The sequence below is a fragment of the Amblyraja radiata genome, unplaced genomic scaffold (assembly GCF_010909765.2).
Source record: "Amblyraja radiata isolate CabotCenter1 unplaced genomic scaffold, sAmbRad1.1.pri S103, whole genome shotgun sequence".
Lineage (NCBI taxonomy): Eukaryota > Metazoa > Chordata > Chondrichthyes > Rajiformes > Rajidae > Amblyraja > Amblyraja radiata.
The window spans coordinates 1,108,050-1,126,770 of NW_022630094.1; the positions used below are offsets into that span (position 1 = coordinate 1,108,050).

An 18,721-nucleotide genomic window follows, 5' to 3' on the forward strand; every position below is an offset into this window, starting at 1 on the left:
GTTTTTTTCTTTGTAGAGTTTTTTCTTTGTGGAGTTTTTAGTTGTGGAGTTTTTAGTTGTAGAGTTTATAGTTTTTTAGTTGTGGAGTTTATCGTTGTAGAGTTGGACTTGGATGTGAACTCACCAGTGCCGTTTCCCCGGGGAGCAGGGAGGGCGATCCTGATGCAGTTCTTTGCCACGTCTGTGAAGGTGTCGGGATTTCTGCAGGCGGCTGGTCCCAGCACCCGCAGGATGTAGTTGATCTCTCTGGATCCCAGGCTCCCAGATACCACGCCAGAGGTCGTGCTGCCTGCCCCGCTGGTGGCTGCCGAACGTACCACCTGCAAGAGAGGGCAAGGCTGCCTTAGACCGGGGACAACAACCGACCACACAGAGGTGGGGAAGCCAAATGGCCTAGTCCTGCACCTATTTTCTATTGACCCATGGGACCCATACACAAATAAAAACATTTCTTCCATTGAACGTGTCCAAAGACAGGTAGCTCGATTTGTTACTAACACCTATGAGAGAGAAGCGAGTGTTACCAAACTTCTGAATTCTCTGGGGTGGAACCCTCTCCAAGACAGACGTGAAGCTCACCGTCTGACCTGTTTTTACAAAATGTTAAATGGTCAGCTCGACATAGACTACAAGACCTACACCAAACCCAAACCAATTAGGAGCAGACGAGGGCATTCGATCCAATTTGTGATCCCAGCTACAAAGACAGATGTGTACAGCAATTCGTTCTTCCCCCGCACAATTAAAGCATGGAATAATCTCCACCCTACTATAGTTACCCAACCAGATGCAACTACATTTAAAGTAGCTCTTTCTTCCCAATAACCCTTTCTGGCTTAACATAGAAACATAGAAAATAGGTGCAGGAGTAGGCCATTCGGCCCTTCGAGCCTGCACCGCCATTCAATATGATCAATACTGATCATCCAACTCAGTATCCTGTACCTGCCTTCTCTCCATACCCCCTGATCCCTTTAGCCACAAGGGCCACAATCTAACTCCCTCTTAAATATAGCCAATGAACTGTGGCCTCAACTACCTTCTGTGGCAGAGAATTCCAGAGATTCACCACACTGTGAAAAAAGTTTTCCTCATCTCGGTCCTAAAAGATTTCCCCTCTTATCCTTAAACTGTGACCCCTTGTTCTGGACTTCCCCAACATCGGGAACAATCTTCCTGCATCTAGCCTGTCCAACCCCTTAAGAATGTTGTAAGTTTCTGTAAGATCCCCCCTCAATCTTCTAAATTCTAGCGAGTACAAGCCGAGTCTATCCAGTCTTTCTTCATATGAAAGTCCTGACATCCCAGGAATCAGTCTGGTGAACCTTCTCTGTACTATGTCTTTCCTCAGATTAGGAGACCAAAACGGTACGCAATACTCCAGGTGTGGTCTCACCAAGACCCTGTACAACTGCAGTAGAACCTCCCTGCTCCTATACTCGCATACTATACTACTGCTCCTATACTAGCATAGTATTAACTGGTAGAGGAGGGGATGCCGTTTACCTTCTCCATGGTGTGCTTGAGGGTGCAGGGGTCCTCGATGACGTGTCGGAAGAGTAGGGTGACGAGCGGCGTGAAGCCGTTGAATCCGGAGCCCTGGGTCAGGCTCAGGATCATGCGGGTGCTGCCCAGCTCGGCGAACATCAGGGCGCACTTGTGCTCGCGGGTGAGGCGCAGGCAGAGGCGCAGGGTGGCGTGCAGGGTGTCGGGGTCGACGGGCACGCTGACCATGCTGACGCAGGAGCGGATCAGCACCGTCATCTGCTCCTCGGTCAGCCCCTGGATGACAATGTCGCTGGTCTTCACCTCCTCCCGCGGCTCCTTTTCCACCGCCACCTCGGCCAACGGCTCCACCTCTTCATCGGGGAGAGAAAGAGAAGGACTTAGATCCTTTATTTGTCATTCAGACCTTTCGGTCTGAACGAAATGTTGTTGCCTGCTGCCATACATATAATAATAAACAACAAAACACACAATAAACACAAATTAACATCCACCACAGTGAGTTCACCAGGCACCTCCTCACTGTGATGGAGGCAAAAATCTTAGGGTTACTGTCTCTTCCTTCCTCATTCTCCCTCTGCGCTGAGGCGATATGTTGTTACCCCACCGGGCGATGGTAAGTCACTCCCGCGGCTCACCGACGGTTCAAGCTCCGCGGCCCGGGGTGGTCGAAGCTGCCAGCTTCCAGTCCAGCTGTTGCCGTGGGAGCTCCGGAAAACAGGCACCAGCCTGCGACCTGCGAGCTCCCGACGATGTCGTCCACTGGCCCGCGGCCGAGCCCCGGATTCAGGTCGCCGCCGCCGGAACGCCGCCTCAGCTACCGGAGCACCGCCTCAGCCCCGCGCCGGGCCGCCTCACCGGAGCGCCGTCCCAGCCCCGAGTCGCGAACTAGTCAAGTCAAGTCAAGTTTATTCGTCACATACACATACGAGATGTGCAGTGAAATGAAAAGTGGCAATGCTTGGGGATTGTGCAAAAACAAACAAACAAACAACAAACAACAAACAGAATCACATATTCTTTTACATATTACATATTGTGGGTGGAAGGAAAAAGGAAAAAAAAACATCAATTAGAATGGTACAGTGAAGTTAGTCCCTGGTGACCTAGATGATATATCGAAACTAAGAATAATCCTTGCTGAAGGAAATACGGCAGATCTTTGTGCACAATACGTAACAGCACGCCATAACTTGAGAGACGGTGAATGGCCAACATGCACACACGCACGCAGACACAAATTGACATTAACCGACATCAAGAAATTAATACTGAATTGCTAAACTTGCTATTCTCTTGTACTGCTTACAGCTGCAAGAACGTTACAATCAATAAAGGGCTATAGGTCTATTGTGAGTATATGTACAGGGACAGAGAGAGACAGAGAGAGAGAGAGAAACAGAGACAGAGAGAGACAGACAGAGAGATAGAGAGAGAGACAGAGACCGAGACAGGGAGAGTGGGAGAACTCTTCAATTACTTTGTACAGTGGGACAGACACTTGACAATGGTGGAGGCCTCGGGCAGAAAGGTCAGTGTGGAAAGGGGAAGGAGAATTAAAGTGCCCAAGCGAAATATGAGAGTCAGGGGCGAGGGTAACCCTTTCCGTCCCTCCAGAGATGCCGCCCGTCCCGCTGAGTTACTCCAGCTTTTTTGCGTCTATCTTGGGAAGAGCGAGGGCTGGATTTTCCTACCGTTGGGCTTCTCCTCGGCGGGCTTGGCCTCGGGTTCTTTCGCCTCCTCCAGCGTCTTCTCCAGGTCCTGGACAAACTGCGAGCTGCTGCTTTTGGAGATGGCCTCCTTACGCGGCAGGCGCTGCAGGGTCAGCATGACCGGCCGCCTGTTCCCAGTCTCCTCGTTCACCTGGTGAAGGGACGGCAGAGACGCAGGTTACAAACATCGCCGCCGTTCCGCCATTCCGCACCCCCTCAACTCCGCAAGTGATCCGAGCAGAATAGAAGCATAGAAAATAGGTGCAGGAGTAGGCCATTTGGCCCTTCGAGCCTGCACCGCCATTCAATATGATCATGGCTGATCATCCAACTCAGTATCCTGTACCTGCCTTCTCTCCATACCCCCTGATCCCTTTAGCCACAAGGGCCACATCTAACTCCCTCTTAAATATAGCCAATGAACTGGCCTCAACTACCTTCTGTGGCAGAGAATTCCACAGATTCACCACTCTCTGTGTGAAAAATGTTTTTCTCATCTCAGTCCTAAAAGATTTCCCCCTTATCCTTAAACTGTGACCCCTTGTTCTGGACATCCCCAACATCGGGAACAATCTTCCTGCATCTAGCCTGTCCAACCCCTTAAGAATTTTGTAAGTTTCTATAAGATTTTGTAAGTTTCTATAAGTGGTGTGTGAGTCTGTGGAATTCTCTGCCTCAGAGGGCAGTGGAGGCCGGTTCTCTGGATGCTTTCAAGAGAGAGCTAGATAAGGCTCTTAAAAATAGTGGAGTCAGGGGATATGGGGAGAAGGCAGGAACGGGGTACTGATTGGGGATGATCAGCCATGATCACATTGAATGGCGGTGCTGGCTCGAAGGGCTGAATGGCCTCGTCCTGCACCTATTTTCTATGTTTCTATGACTATCCCAACGTCTAAGAAACAGTTAGACAGGTACATAAATGTGACAGGTTTGGAGGGATATGGACCAAACGCAGGCAGGTGGGACTAGTGCAGCTGGGCAGTGTGGGCAGGTTGGGCCTGTTTCCACACTGTACGACTCACTGTCACTTTATGTCACGTTGTCACTTGCGGGCGGAGCACCAAGGCAAATTCCTTGTATGTGAATACTTGGCCAATAAACGTATTCATTCATTCAGGGGCTTTACCTGCACCATGGTGTTGAACTGCACGGTGTAACGCCTGCGTCCGGCGGTGAACCGCACGCTGGTCTCGCCCATCCTCCATGCAGCGTCGATGGTGCTGTTGTTGCTGGCGCTGTAACTGCACCATCGGCCGGACCGATCGTCGAACCAGCGCCAGTTGTTCCCGGTCTGTTGCAGGAACTGCGGGGGAGATAAAATCCCACATGTGGACAACGCTCGGCCGTTTGGTTTCCGAGACGCAGTGTGGAAAACAGGCCCCTTCGGCCCGCCGAGTCCGCGCCGACCAGCGATCGCCCGTTCACACACTAGTTTAGTTTAGAGATACAGCGCGGAAACGGGCCCTTCGGCCCATCGAGTCCGTTCCGACCAGCGATCGCCAACACTACCCTACACACAACAGGGACAATTTGCACTTATACCAAGCCAATTGATCGAGAAAACCCACATGTCTTTGGAGCGTGGGAGGGCAAGGAAGATCGCGGGGAGGACGTACAAACTCAGTACAGGCAGCACACGTGATCGGGACGGAAGCCGGTCTCTGGCGCTGTGAGGCAGCAACTCTACAGCCACCGTGACGCCCTCAGTCCATCCGGCTCGCGTGCTGGGTGTCCTGGAGCAGATCGCAATCCAGGTGAGACCCAGGCTGCTGCAGGGCCTACAGCTGTCGCCTCCGTCCCGATTAGTGTCGCCAACTGTAACGGTATTAGCCGGGACATCCCGTACATCGGCCTCTAAATGGGTTTGTCCCGTTTGACCGCAGCTACTCGGGGTCGAGGGGACTGTCGGGTCGGACCCCGCCTCACCCGTCCCGACGTAGTGCAGCCCATGGAGTGCAGCAGCTGCAGCGCCTCGCCCGCGGCCCCGTCGGTCGGTCAGCAGCCCGGCCAGCTGTCTGATCTTCGGACCTCCACTGACCGCTGACCGCCGACACCGCCACCACCACCACACCTCCTTCTCACGACCGATCAACGGTTCAGGAGTTGGGCGGGGCGCGCGACCAAAACTCCTCAGCTGGCCCGCCGGCTGGGCTTTGTGTGCAGTCCAGCACCCGGGCCAACTCGAGTCAGTCAACGAATTGCCATCGGGAATTTGTCCCGTATTTTGACTTTTTGTCCCTTATTTGGGAGCGGGGAAGTTGGCGACCCCAGTTGAACCTGGCATCATGTTCGGCACAAACATTGCGGGCCGAAGGGCCCGTTTCTTGGGCTGTACAGTTCTGCGTCCTACGTGTCGAGCCTTGCGGGACGATTCACTCACCTTGTTCATCTGCGACCTCCTCTTGGAAGACACGGACATCTTCTCGTAGAAGTCGATCAGCAGCAGCACAGGAGTAATCCACCTAGCAGTGGGGGTTGAGAGGGTTGGGAAGAGAGGAAGCGGAGAGTCAAGACAAACTCTAACTCCAAGGCTCAAGACGTCAAAGTCAAGTGCGTTAAAATAACACGATGGATTCCTCAAAGCATAGAAAAACCGAGCTCTTAGGACCAGCAGAATCAAGGGATATGGGGAGAAGGCAGGGACTTTCAGAATTTGAGCCAGATAGAGCTCTTAAATATTACGGAGACAGGGGATAAGGGGAGAAGGCAGGAACGGTGTACTGATTGGGGATGATCAGCCATGATCACATTGAATGGCGGTGTTGGCTCGAAGGGCTGAATGGCCTGCTCCTGCAACTATTATTTATAACACAGTACTTGTGTGAAGGGGCGATCGATGGCCGGCCTGGACTCAGAGGGTTGAACGGCCTGTTTCCATGTTGTATTTCTAAACTAAACTAGTGTGTGAACGGGCGATCGCTGGTCGTCGCGGACTCAAGAGGGCTAAATGTGATTACGGAAATGTCGGAGACCCTATACTTAGAAAGAATTAGACTTGTCTTAATGGACAAACAAGATCTTTTCCATAAAATTTGGGCTCCATTCATTAACTATCTGAAGGGATAGATTGGCACAGCACGAGGACCCAACTGAAACTTGAACTCAGGAACAGATGAAAAGCTATACTTTATAACCTACGAACCTATCTCCATGACGTATTACAGGTAACCCATTCCACCTCCCTTGTTTTTCTGTTGTGTTTTTTTTTCTTTCTTTTTTATTTGTAACTTTCTACCCTTTCTTTTTCCCTCTTTCTATAAAAATAAAAACACTAGAAGCAGAAGTAATTGATAATGGAAAATTTTAATAATGTATGACTGATGTATATGAAAAGTTTTTTTACTATAATATGTAACTACATTTTATAATATGTCTACTTCTAATACATAAATAAATAAATAAATAAGAGGGCTGAGAGCCTGTTTCTGCGCTGTATTTCTGAACTAAACTAAGCTGAGAGTGCTGTTCTGAGGGTGAATTCGAACCGGCCAGGATATTTCTCGGACGGAGGTGACAGCAAGGCAGCTAATAAGTTAAGCCTGGAAGATTACATACAGTGCAGACTGGGCGATCGTTTTGCTGAACACTTACGCTCGGCAGCTCGTTCCATACACCCACCACCCTCTGTGTGGAAAAGTTACCCCTCAGATTCCTATTCACTTTTCCCCTTCACCTTGAACCTGTGTCCACTGGTGCTCGATTCCCCTACTCTGGGTAAAAGACTCTGCCCGATCTATTCCTCTCATGATTTTGTACACCTCTATAAGATCGCCCCTCATCCTCCTGCGCTCCATGGAATAGAGACCCAGCCTAATCAACCTCTCCCTGCAGCTCACACCCTCTAGTCCCGGCAACATCCTCGTAAATCTTCTCTGCACCAGATCCACCTCGGATATCCGGTAGAAGACATCATTTTGCCCCCCCCCCCCTCCCGTCCTTTCCCAAGCACTTACTTGGGGGTGTGCACTTCTTTCTGTTCCTTGGCAGCCTGAAGGCAAGGTTGGGCCACCTCCAGCAATTTAATCAAGACATCCAGGATACCGCTGGTCTCCACAATCCTGGCACAGGTCAACTTGAGCTCCTGCAGGTAGAGGCAAAAAGATTTGTAGTCTGGTTTTGAGATACAGTGCGGAAACAGGCCCTTCGACCCGCGCTGACCAGCGATCGCCCGTTCACACACTAGTTTAGTTTAGAGATACAGCGGCGAAACAGGCCCTTCGGCCCACCGAGTCCGCGCCGACCAGCGATCCCCGCACACTAACACTTTCTAGGGAATAGCTACTTCCCCACAGCCATCAGGCTATTAAACCTGGCTCAGACAAAACTCTGATCATTAATAGCCCATTATCTGTTATTTGCACTTTATCAGTTTATTTATTCATGTGTGTTTATATTTATATTATGGTATATGGACACACTTATCTGTTTTGTAGTAAATGCCTACTATGTTCTGTGTGCTGAAGCAAAGCAAGAATTTCATTGTCCTATACAGGGACACATGACAATAAACTCACTTGAACTTTCCCCTAGGGGCAATTTACAACTTTAATCATGCCAATTAACTGATAACCCCACACGTCTTTGGAGTGTGGGACGAAACTACCCGACCTATTCCTCTCATGATTTTGTACACCTCTATAAGATCTCCCCTCATCCTCCTGTACTCCTAGGAATAGAGACCTAGCCTGCTCAACCTCTCCCTGTAGCTCACACCCTCTAGTCCCGGCAACATCCTCCTAAGTCTTCCCCGTACCCTTTCGGGCTTAGACAATAGACAATAGGTGCAGGATTAGAGGCCATTCGACCCTTCAAGCCAGCACCGCCATTCAATGTGATCATGGCTGATCATCCCCAATTAGTACCCCGTTCCTGCCTTCTCCCATATCCCCTGACTCCGCTATCTTTAAGAGCCTTATCTAGCTCTTTCTTGAAAGTATCCAGAGAACCGGCCTCCACCGCCCTCTGAGGCAGAGAATTCCACAGACTCACAACTCTCTGTGAGAAAAAGTGTTTTCTCGTCTCCGTTCTAAATGGCCAACCCCTTATTCTTAAACTGTGTGTGGCCCCTGGTTCTGGACTCCCCCAACATCGGGTACCTCTAGCGTGTCCAAACCCTCAATAATCTTATATGTTTCAATAAGATTCCCTCTCATCCTTCTAAACTCCAGAGTATACAAAACCAGCCGCTCCATTCTCTCAGCATATGACAGTCCCGCCATCCCGGGAATTAACCTGGTGAACCTACGCTGCGCTCCCTCAATACAAGAATTTCATGGTCCTATCTGGGACACGTGACAATAACTTAACTCTTGACTTGACATTGGCCCTGTACGGGAGGGGGAGGGTCCCCGGGCTCCGAAGGGCAGGGGCCGTGAATCTCGTACCTCAAACAGCAGGGTGAGCAGCAGGATCCGCGTGGCGAGGTTGGAAGCTTGCGGCAGCGTGGCCATCTGGCTCGTCCACTCCGCCACTGTCTTGGTGTCGCTGGTGGTCAACGGGAGGGCCGCCTTGATCAGCACATTGGCAGCTTCCCAAACCTGTCGAGACAAAGCAGAGTGTGCGTGTCGGAAAGGAACTGCAGATGCAGGTTTACCTGGAAGACATATAGACACTATGTGCTGGAGTAACTCAGCGGGACAGGCAGCATCTCTGTGAAGAACGTGGACAGGTACAAAGTGCTGGAGTAACTCAGCGGGTCAGGCATGCAGCATCTCTGTGGAGAACGTGGACAGGAACAAAGCGTTGGAAGGGCCGAATGGCCATACTCCTGCACCTATTGTCTATTGTTCAAGAAGGAACTGCAGATGCTGGAAAATCGAAGGTAGACAAAAGTGCTGGAGAAACTCAGCGGGTGAGGCAGCATCTATGGAGCGAAGGAATAGGCGACGTTTCAGGTCGATACTCTTCTTCAGACCCCTTATTCTTAACTGTGTTTTGGACTCCCCCAACATCGGGGAACATTTCTCCTCATCTAGCTTGTCCAATCCTTTAAGAATTTAATATGTTTCTATAAGGTCCCCTCTCATTCTGCTAAATTCCAGTGAATACAAGCACAGTCCACCCATTCTTTCATCTTTATTGCCACAGTGTAAATTGTTATCAGGCAACTGAACCATCTTACTGATGAAGCCGAATTTTAGTTAAAAATATAAGAAGATATTAAATTGGCTTCTGGGCTAGCTTACAGTTTATATTTAGTCTCAAATTAGGCTTGCCTCAGGTTGCGGTGTGTGAGATAATAAATACTATAACATTGTCTCCCAAGTGACAAGCAGAGGAGCCAGATCTCTTTGATGTATTGGATGTAAGATGTCGTAAACCAAGTGTCCTATGTTCATGAGGAACCAAGTGACGAGAGAGGAAGCAGAGGAGCTAGCTAGTCATCCCTTTGAAGTAAGATGTCGTAAACCAAGTGTCCTATGTTAATGAGGGAGGAGGTGACAAGAGAGGAGAAGCTGGACTGATCTAAGGGATTGTGACATAGAAACATAGAAACATAGAAATTAGGTGCAGGAGTAGGCCATTCAATATGATCATGGCTGATCATCCAACTCAGTATCCCGTACCTGCCTTCTCTCCATACCCTCTGATCCCCTTAGCCACAAGGGCCACATCTAACTCCCTCTTAAATATAGCCAATGAACTGGCCTCGACTACCCTCTGTGGCAGGGAGTTCCAGAGATTCACCACTCTCTGTGTGAAAAAAGTTCTTCTCATCTCGGTTTTAAAGGATTTCCCCCTTATCCTTAAGCTGTGACCCCTTGTCCTGGACTTCCCCAACATCGGGAGCAATCTTCCTGCATCTAGCCTGTCCAACCCCTTAAGAATTTTGTAAGTTTCTATAAGATCCCCTCTCAATCTCCTAAATTCTAGAGAGTATAAACCAAGTCTATCCAGTCTTTCTTCATAAGACAGTCCTGACATCCCAGGAATCAGTCTGGTGAACCTTCTCTGCACTCCCTCTATGGCAATAATGTCCTTCCTCAGATTTGGAGACCAAACTGTACGCAATACTCCAGGTGTGGTCTCACCAAGACCCTGTACAACTGCAGTAGAACCTCCCTGCTCCTATACTCAAATCCTTTTGCTATGAAAGCTAACATACCATTCGCTTTCTTCACTGCCTGCTGCACCTGCATGCCCACTTTCAATGACTGGTGTACCATGACACCCAGGTCTCGCTGCATCTCCCCTTTTCCTAGTCGGCCACCATTTAGATAATAGTCTGCTTTCCTGTTTTTGCACAAAATGCCTTTGATGTGATGCCTATTCCTGTACCTCTGACCATGACTAATGTCTGTGGAATGTGCTAAGGTGACAAAGAAACACTATAAAATGCGATGTAATTCTGTTGTTCAGGGAAGTGGACTGAGGACAGTGAAGTGTCTACATTGGTCACTTGACTGGAATTCTCGCTCCCTTCCATCGGCCGATAATAAGTAAAGTTTTGAACTGGTCTACCAAACAGTTTGTGTGTTGTCTGTTTATTAATGCGGTGCAGGTGCAGCAGGCAGTGAAGAAAGCGAATGGTATGTTAGCTTTCATAGCAAAAGGATTTGAGTCTAGGAGCAGGGAGGTTCTACTGCAGTTGTACAGGGTCTTGGTGAGACCGCACCTGGAGTATTGCGTACAGTTTTGGTCTCCAAATCTGAGGAAGGACATTGTTGCCATAGAGGGAGTGCAGAGAAGGTTCACCAGACTGATTCCTGGGATGTCAGGACTGTCTTATGAAGGAAGACTGGATAGACTTGGTTTATACTCTCTAGAATTTGGGAGATTGAGAGGGGATCTTATAGAAACTTACAAAATTCTTGGGGGGTTGGACAGGCTAGATGCAGGAGGATTGCTCCCGATGTTGGGGAAGTCCAGGACAAGGGGTCACGGCTTAAGGATAAGGGGGAAATCCTTTGGAACCGAGATGAGAAGAGCTTTTTTCACACAGAGAGTGGTGAGTCTCTGGAACTCCCTGCCACAGAGGGTAGTCGAGGCCAGTTCATTGGCTATATTTAAGAGGGAGTTAGATGTGGCCCTTGTGGCTGAGGGGATCAGGGGGTATGGAGAGAGGGCAGGTACGGGATACTGAGTTGGATGATCAGCCATGATCATATTGAATGGCGGTGCAGGCTCGAAGGGCCGAATGGCCTACTCCTGCACCTAATTTCTATGTTTCTATGTTTCTATGTTTAAGAAGCAAACCTGTTTAGTTGTTATAAAAGTAACTTTTTCACTACTAACAAGCCACCCCCTCCCCAGGTACCTTCCCCTGCAACCGCAGATGATGCCGAAACGTTGCCTATTTCCTTCGCTCCATAGATGCTGCCTCACCCGCTGAGTTTCTCCAGCACTTGTCGCCTATTGACTCACCTGCTCCACCACCTGCTTGAGAATCAGGTCTCGATAGTCGGCGCCGTTGCGTTTGACGGCCGTCATGATCAGGTCGCAGACGCGGTACACGGTGTCGGGCAGCTCGTCCAGCAGGTGGAAGCAGCCCGGCAGCATCTTCTCCGTGAAGGCGTTCAGCTCGTCGGGCTCCAGCGGCTCGGCGTCCTGGTACCTCTCCAGGCTCTTCACCTCCTCCTCCTCCTGCTTCTCCCGGGCCTTGCGCTCCTCGTCCTCCTTGCGGCGGGCTGCCTCCTGAGAGAGGGGGGCGGAGAGGGGGAGAGGGAGAGACGGAGAGGGAGACGGAGATAGAGGGAGACGGAGAGAGAGAGATGGAGATAGAGAGAGAGACGGAGAGAGACAGAGAGGGGGACAGAGACAGAGAGACGGAGAGAGAGAGACAGAGAGAGGGAGACAGGGAGAGAGAGAGAGAGACGGAGAGAGAGGGGGAGAGAGAGAGATGGGAGAGAGAGGGAGGGGGAGAGGGAGAAACGGAGAGAGAGAAAGAGAGGCAGAGAGAGACAGAAATGGATTAGAACAGGCGGCTGCACAGAAAGTCTCACAGTGTGGGAACAGGCCCTTCGGCCCAACTTCCCCACACCGGCCAACATGCCCCATCTACACTACTCCCACCTGCCCGCGTTTGGTCCATACCCCTCCAAACCTGTCCAATCCATGTATCTGTCGAACTGTTTCTTAAACGTTGGGCAGGTCCCAGCCTCAACTACCTCCTCTGGCAGCTCGTTCCATACGCCCACCGCCCTCTTTGTGAAAATGTTATCCCTCGGATTCCTATTGCCCAATGGTGTGTTTAAAGTTTGGCGATGATATTCAATAGACAATAGGTGCAGGAGTAGGCCATTCGGCCCTTCGAGCCAGCACCACCATTCAATGTGATCATGGCTGATCATCCCCAATCAGTACCCCGTTCCTGCCTTCTCCCCATATCCCCTGACTTTGCTATCTTTAAGAGCCCTATCTAGCTCTCTCTTGTACCGGAATCCAGAGAACTGGCCTCCACCGCCCTTTCAGGCAGAGAATTCCACAGACTCACAACTCTCTGGGTGAAGAAGTGTTCACCGTTCAAAATGGCCGACCCCTTATTCTTAAACTGTGTGTGGCCCCTGGTTCTGGACTCCCCCAACATCGGCAACATGTGTTCTGCCTCTAGCGTTTCCAAACCCTTAATAATCTTCAATAAGATACCCTCTCATCCTTCTAAACTCCAGAGCATACAAGCCCAGCCGCTCCATTCTCTCAGCATATGACAGTCCCGCCATCCCGGGAATTAACCTGGTGAACCTGGTTAACCTGGTGAATCTTGCAGGAAGATTGTTCCCGATGTTCGAGAAGTCCAGAACTAGGGGTCACAGTTTAAGGATAAGAGGGAAGTCTTTTAGGACCGAGATGAGAAAATCATTTTTTACACAGAGAGTGGTGAATCTGTGGAATTCTCTGCCACAGAAGATAGTTCATTGGCTATATTTAAGAGGGAGTTAGATGTGGTCCTTGTGGCTGAAGGGATCAGGGGGTATGGAGAGAAGGCAGGGATGGGATACTGAGTTGGATGATCAGCCATGATCATATTGAATGGCGGTGCAGGCTCGAAGTGATGAATGGCCTACTCCTGCACCTATTTTCTATGTTTCTATGTTTCTAACCTAAGCTGGGCTCCCTCAATAGCAAGAATGTCCTTCCTCAGATTTGGAGACGAAAACTGCACACAATACTCCAGGTGTGGTCTCACCAGGGCCCTGTACAACTGCAGAAGCACCCCCTTGCTCCTATACTAAACTCCTCCTGTTATGAAGGCCAACATGCCATTGGCTTTCTTCACTGCCTGCTGTACCTGCATGCATACTTTCATTGACTGATGAACAAGGACCCCCAGATCCGGTTGTATTTCCGTTTTTCCCAACTTGACGCCATTTAGATAGAATCGTAGAGTGATACAGTGTAGAAACAGGCATTTTGGCTGTAAAACACTTACCTCTGGAGATTCGGTGCTCTGATCCATTGGGATATCCTGGCCCAGAGACATGGCAATCGCCCTCATCATTTGGTCTTCCTCAGACATGCTCAGCTCCTGCTAATGGACAAAAATCACCTTTTTAAGACGCAGGCAAACATAGACACTCGCCGAATTTCAGATCTTGGAGAAGTCAATGTAATGTTTACACCCCAGTGGTATGAACGTTGACTTCTCCAATTTCAGGTAGTCCCTGCTTTCTCCCTCCTTCCCTTCCCCTTCCCAGCTCTCCCACAGCCCACTGTCTTCGCCTCTTCCTTTCTTCTTAAGGGGTTGGACAGGCTAGATGCAGGAAGATTATTCCCGATGTTGGGGAAGTCCAGAACTAGGGGTCACAGTTTAAGGATAAGAGGGAAGTCTTTTAGGACCGAGTTGAGAAAATCATTTTTTACACAGAGAGTGGTGAATCTGTGGAATTCTCTGCCACAGAAGGTAGTTGAGGCCAGTTCATTGGCTATATTTAAGAGGGAGTTAGATGTGGCCCTTGTGGCTAAAGGGATCAGGGGGTATGGAGAGAAGGCAGAGATGGGATACTGAGTTGGATGATCAGCCGTGATCATATCGAATGGCGGTGCAGGCTCGAAGGGCCGAATGGCCTCCTCCTGCACCTATTTTCTATGTTTCTACGTTTCTTCCCGCGCCCACATCAGTCTGAAGAAGGGTCTCGACCATTCACGTCGCCTATTCCTTCGCTCCGTAGATGTGGCCTCACCCGCTGAGTTTCTCCAGCATTTTTGTCTACTTTCTATGCTACTATGTCCTTTCTGCGACGTTGTAACTCGGACCAAGGAGGGGCAAATCCTCGCAAACCTTTCTATTATAAAGAGAACTAGACCAAATGCAGACCCTTTCTGTATGCTCCCCCAACGCACCCGTTCCCTACCCGTTGCCCCCACAGGAGACGTGGTCCTCCAACTCAAGCCGTTCCTGAACATAAGATTCCAACACTCAGCAGTGCGGCTGTTTTTAAATGGCGTCTTTGAGGCGAGAGGCGGGCGCCAGCAGCCGTTATGGTCGGTGGCCAGCAGGAGGCGACAAAAATGAGCGAGGGGGGGGGGGGGGGAGGTGGGGGGGAGAAGGATTTTATTAAAAATGTGTACATAAACACGACAAAATTTAATCAGGAATGGATACTTGGAAAGAAAAGTGAAATCTCTACCGAAATGGAAAAAATCTCGGCGTTTCTGCTTCTGGTGTTGGCGTAGCAACGAATCAAAGGCTGGCACCCGCAAGTCAGGCAGAAACACACACACACAGAGTTTTAATATTATATATAGATAGATAGATTGTCGTCTCCTGTGTTTTCAGGTCGCGAGTGAACTACTCGTGCACCTGTTTTCTCTGTTTCGAACACCATGTCGCCGCCCCCCCCCCCGCCTCTTAGATACTTGCGTAAGAAAAAGCCAACACTTGCCCGCACGCGTACCGCCCCGCCCAGGAGCGGAGGAGGGTGCGTCAATAGGTACTCTGTGGCCTGCTCCATCGTGCTTGTGTTCAGCAGGGCCTCCATCGCGTGTTCGCGCGTGAAGCCCATGTCCATCAGCTGTGGAGACAAAGAGGAACAGTCATGCGTGGCGTCGGCCAGCGGTCGCCCACGGGTCAACAGGTTGCCGCCGCCGCCGCGCCGGGAACCCGTCCAACCTGACCACGGGCGCCGCCTGCACGGAGTTCGTACGTTCTCCTCGTGGGTTTTCTCCGAGATCTTCGGTCTCCTCCCGCGCTCCAGACGCGCAGGTTTGTCCGTTAATCGGCTTGGTGTACGTGTAAATTGTCCCCGGTGCGTGTATCCAGAGAACCGTCCTCCGCCGCCCTCTGTGGGGGGAGGGGAGGTGTGGGGGAGGGGCGAGCCTTCAAAACTTTCATAACTTTTGTACTATTTCACTGATCGGAACAAAACTAAAGGGCCTGCCCCGCTACTTGCAGCATGGCCGTCACGAGGTCATAGGTAGGTCGTGATGCGAGTCGTAGGCACTCGAGGCATCAAGTATGTCGGGGGCGTTTTTTCTAGCATGATGAAAAATGTCCACGAGTAAAAAAGGTTGTGAATTAGGTCGTGAAAGTGGGACAGGCCCTTTACTTGACTTGCAGGAGAGGAGAATGGTGAATAAGGTGGCGAAAAATCGTCGCGCTAGGGGGGATCGTTTTAGCGCAAATTTAATTACAACGCAGACAGAAAATGGTCAAGATGAGAGTTTTAGTAATACATAGATTCTCAATTGTTTACTGTATGTGGTGTTGTTACTTGCGGGCGGAGCACAAAGGCAAATTCCTTGTATGCGAACATTCATTCGCCGAGCGGCCCCCTCACCTGCTGGAGCTGCTGCTGGTTGACCTGGGGCTCTCTCCGTGGAGCCGCCCCCTCCTCCTGCGGCCCTTCCTCCTCCGTCCGACTGCCTTCCTTCTCCTTGGAGAGGCGTTCGCGGATCACCGGCTCGCCGCGCAGGATGTGGCACAGGATGGCGAGCATGGACTCCGCCATCCGCCCGCCGTACACCTTCAGGGGCTTGCGGTTCCACAGGTTCCTGATGCAGTTGAAGGCGGCCTGCAGCGGGGAGAGGAGGGGAAAAACCGTGAGTCACGAGAAGCGCGATTTCCTTAAAACTGCCCGTGGGAGTTTTTTCCCAGCTGTTATCAGGCAACTGAACCCTCAGGGAAAACTTTTTTTTTCCAGTCTCTTGTTTTCCGGATCGCATCTCTGGTCGCTCTGCGGCCTACCATTCAAAGTAAAGGACCTGTCCCACTTGCATGCGATTGCATGCGTTTGGCGCGACCAAACGGAATTCACGCGAAGTTCACGCTAAGTTCGCGCGTGACGTCATTTGCGTCATACTTACCAATCAGCTGGGCAGGAGGCGGGCCGACTGAATTTGGGCGTCGCACGGCGTCGGGCGGTGACGTCATCACACTACGCCGCGCCGGGCAGTGACGTCATCGCTCAAGGCAACAGGCTAGGCGTACGCCGTCAAGACGCTGCTTACGACCGCTATGTGCCTGTGTGCGTACGCGGGCCGACACGCCATTGGCGCGAGAAGATTTCGGACACTATCAGATTTTCGGAGCCCCGCGCGATGTTGGGACCAGTGCCGCACAACTCCGCGCTTCTAAGTGGGACCGGCCCCGCACACGGCCATACGGTGCCCGTACACCTCAAGCGACCACGAGGTCGCGTAATTTGCAAGCCAAGGTCGCGTAAGTGGGACAGGCCCTTAACATTAGCAAATTTGCAGATGACACAAAGCTGGGCGGCAGTGTGAACAGTGAGAAGGATGCTATGAGAATGCAGGGTGACTTGGACAGTTTGGGGGAGAGGGCAGATACATGGCAGATGAAGTTTAACGCGGATAAGTCCATGAAAGTAAGCATGCAGGTACAGCAGGCAGTGAAGAAAGCGAATGGCATGTTGGCCTTTATAACAAGAGTCGTCGAAATATAGGAGCAAATAGGTCCTTCTGCAGTTGTACAGGGCCCTAGTGAGACCACACCTGGAGTATTGTTTGCAGTTTTGGTCTCCTAATTTGAGAAAGGACATTCTTGCTATTGAGGGAGTGCAGCGTAGGTTTACAAGGTTGATTACCCGGATGGCGGGACTGTCATATGCTGAGAGAATGGAGCGGCTGGGCTTGTACACTCTGGAGTTTGGAAGGATGAGGGGATGCGGAGGGAGAGAGGGAAGGGGGTGGCGGGGGAGAGGAATGGGGGTGGGAGGAGGAGGGGGAGGAGAGAGAGAAGGGTGAAGAGAGGGAGATGGAGAGGGGTGGGGGTGGGGAGGAGAGAGGGGAGGGGGAGAAAGGTGTTGGGGAGGGGGGAGATGGGGTACCATCATGAGGTACCACCTCCAGTTTAAATTCCATTTGGAATATTTTGGAGGACCAAGAAACCAAGAAACCTTCGGCCCACCGAGTCCGCGCCGACCAGGTGGGCCAAAGGGCCGAAAGGAAAATCCGTGGCACTTGGCAGTTCTGTGTGTCTATCTCCTGTGTTCACCTTCCCCCCCCCCCCCCCCCCCCCCCCCCCCCCCCCCCCCCTCCCCCACCCCACGCCGGATCTCGTGCCGCGATCCTACCTTCTGAGTGACCACCAGGAAGCGCAGCGCGCTGAACTGCGGGAAGTTTTGCCCGCCGAGGGGCTTGGCGGGCAGGGAGTGCGGGGACTCCAGCACGGTGGTCGGGTTCACCATCTTCTCCACCAGCATGAGCCAGGCGTCGAGGAACTCCCCCGTGCCGTCCGGCAGCTCCATGTGCTCCAGGCCTTCGGTGACCGACACCTTGCCTCCCATCGACAGCGCCCAGTTGAAGGTCCTAGAAAGCCAAGCCAATTAACCTACAAATCTGTACATCTTTGGACTGTGGGAGGAAACCTGAGCACCCAGGGGAAACCCACGCAGGTCATAGAAACATAGAAACATAGACCAATCCCGCAGGCATTGCCACTTTCATTTCACTGCACATCTTGTATGTGTGTGTGCGTGAGAAATAAAGTTGACTTGACAATAGGTGCAGGAGGAGGCCATTCGGCCCTTCGAGCCAGCACCGCCATTCATTGCGATCATGGCTGATCGTCCCCAATCAATAACCCGTGCCTGCCTTCTCCCCATATCCCTTGACTCCACTACCCCCTAGAGCTCTATCTAACTCTCTCTTAAATCCATCCAGTGACTTGGCCTCCACTGCCCTCTGTGGCAGGGAATTCCACAAATTCACAACTCTCTGGGTGAAAAAGTTTTTTCTCACCTCAGTCTTAAATGAACTCCCCTTTATTCTAAGACTGTGTGTGGCCCCTGGTTCTGGACTCGCCCAACATTGGGAACATTTTTCCTGCATCTAGCTTGTCCAGTCCTTTTATAATTTTATATGTTTCTATAAGATCTCCCCCTCATCCTTCCAAACTCCAGTGAATACAAGCCTAGTCTTTTCAATCTTTCCTCATATGACAGTCCCGCCATCCCAGGGATCAATCTCGTGAACCTACGCTGCACTGCCTCAATCACAAGGATTCAAAGACTGCGTGTGGCCCCAAACCGTGCTGTGATGCATCCCGATAAAGTGCATTCCATGGCGCATCTGTAGGAGTTGGGGAGAGTTGGTGTGGGACATGC

The 18,721-nt window shown here is 51.0% G+C and overlaps 1 protein-coding gene across 1 annotated transcript in view; it reads right to left on the minus strand.

Annotated features, from left to right (window-relative positions):
- Positions 1-18,721, minus strand: part of LOC116969085 (E3 ubiquitin-protein ligase HUWE1-like) — a 97,976-nt gene that overhangs the window by 2,974 nt on the left and 76,281 nt on the right. The window contains exons 31-42 of the mRNA XM_033016034.1: positions 17,690-17,924; positions 15,935-16,168; positions 15,041-15,169; positions 13,588-13,686; positions 11,583-11,852; positions 8,603-8,755; positions 7,172-7,299; positions 5,599-5,680; positions 4,345-4,521; positions 3,201-3,369; positions 1,507-1,859; positions 125-320 (exon numbers count right to left, since the gene is read on the minus strand). Coding sequence (XP_032871925.1) covers positions 125-320; positions 1,507-1,859; positions 3,201-3,369; positions 4,345-4,521; positions 5,599-5,680; positions 7,172-7,299; positions 8,603-8,755; positions 11,583-11,852; positions 13,588-13,686; positions 15,041-15,169; positions 15,935-16,168; positions 17,690-17,924 — 2,225 coding nt within the window. The remainder of the gene's footprint in view (positions 1-124; positions 321-1,506; positions 1,860-3,200; positions 3,370-4,344; positions 4,522-5,598; positions 5,681-7,171; positions 7,300-8,602; positions 8,756-11,582; positions 11,853-13,587; positions 13,687-15,040; positions 15,170-15,934; positions 16,169-17,689; positions 17,925-18,721) is intronic.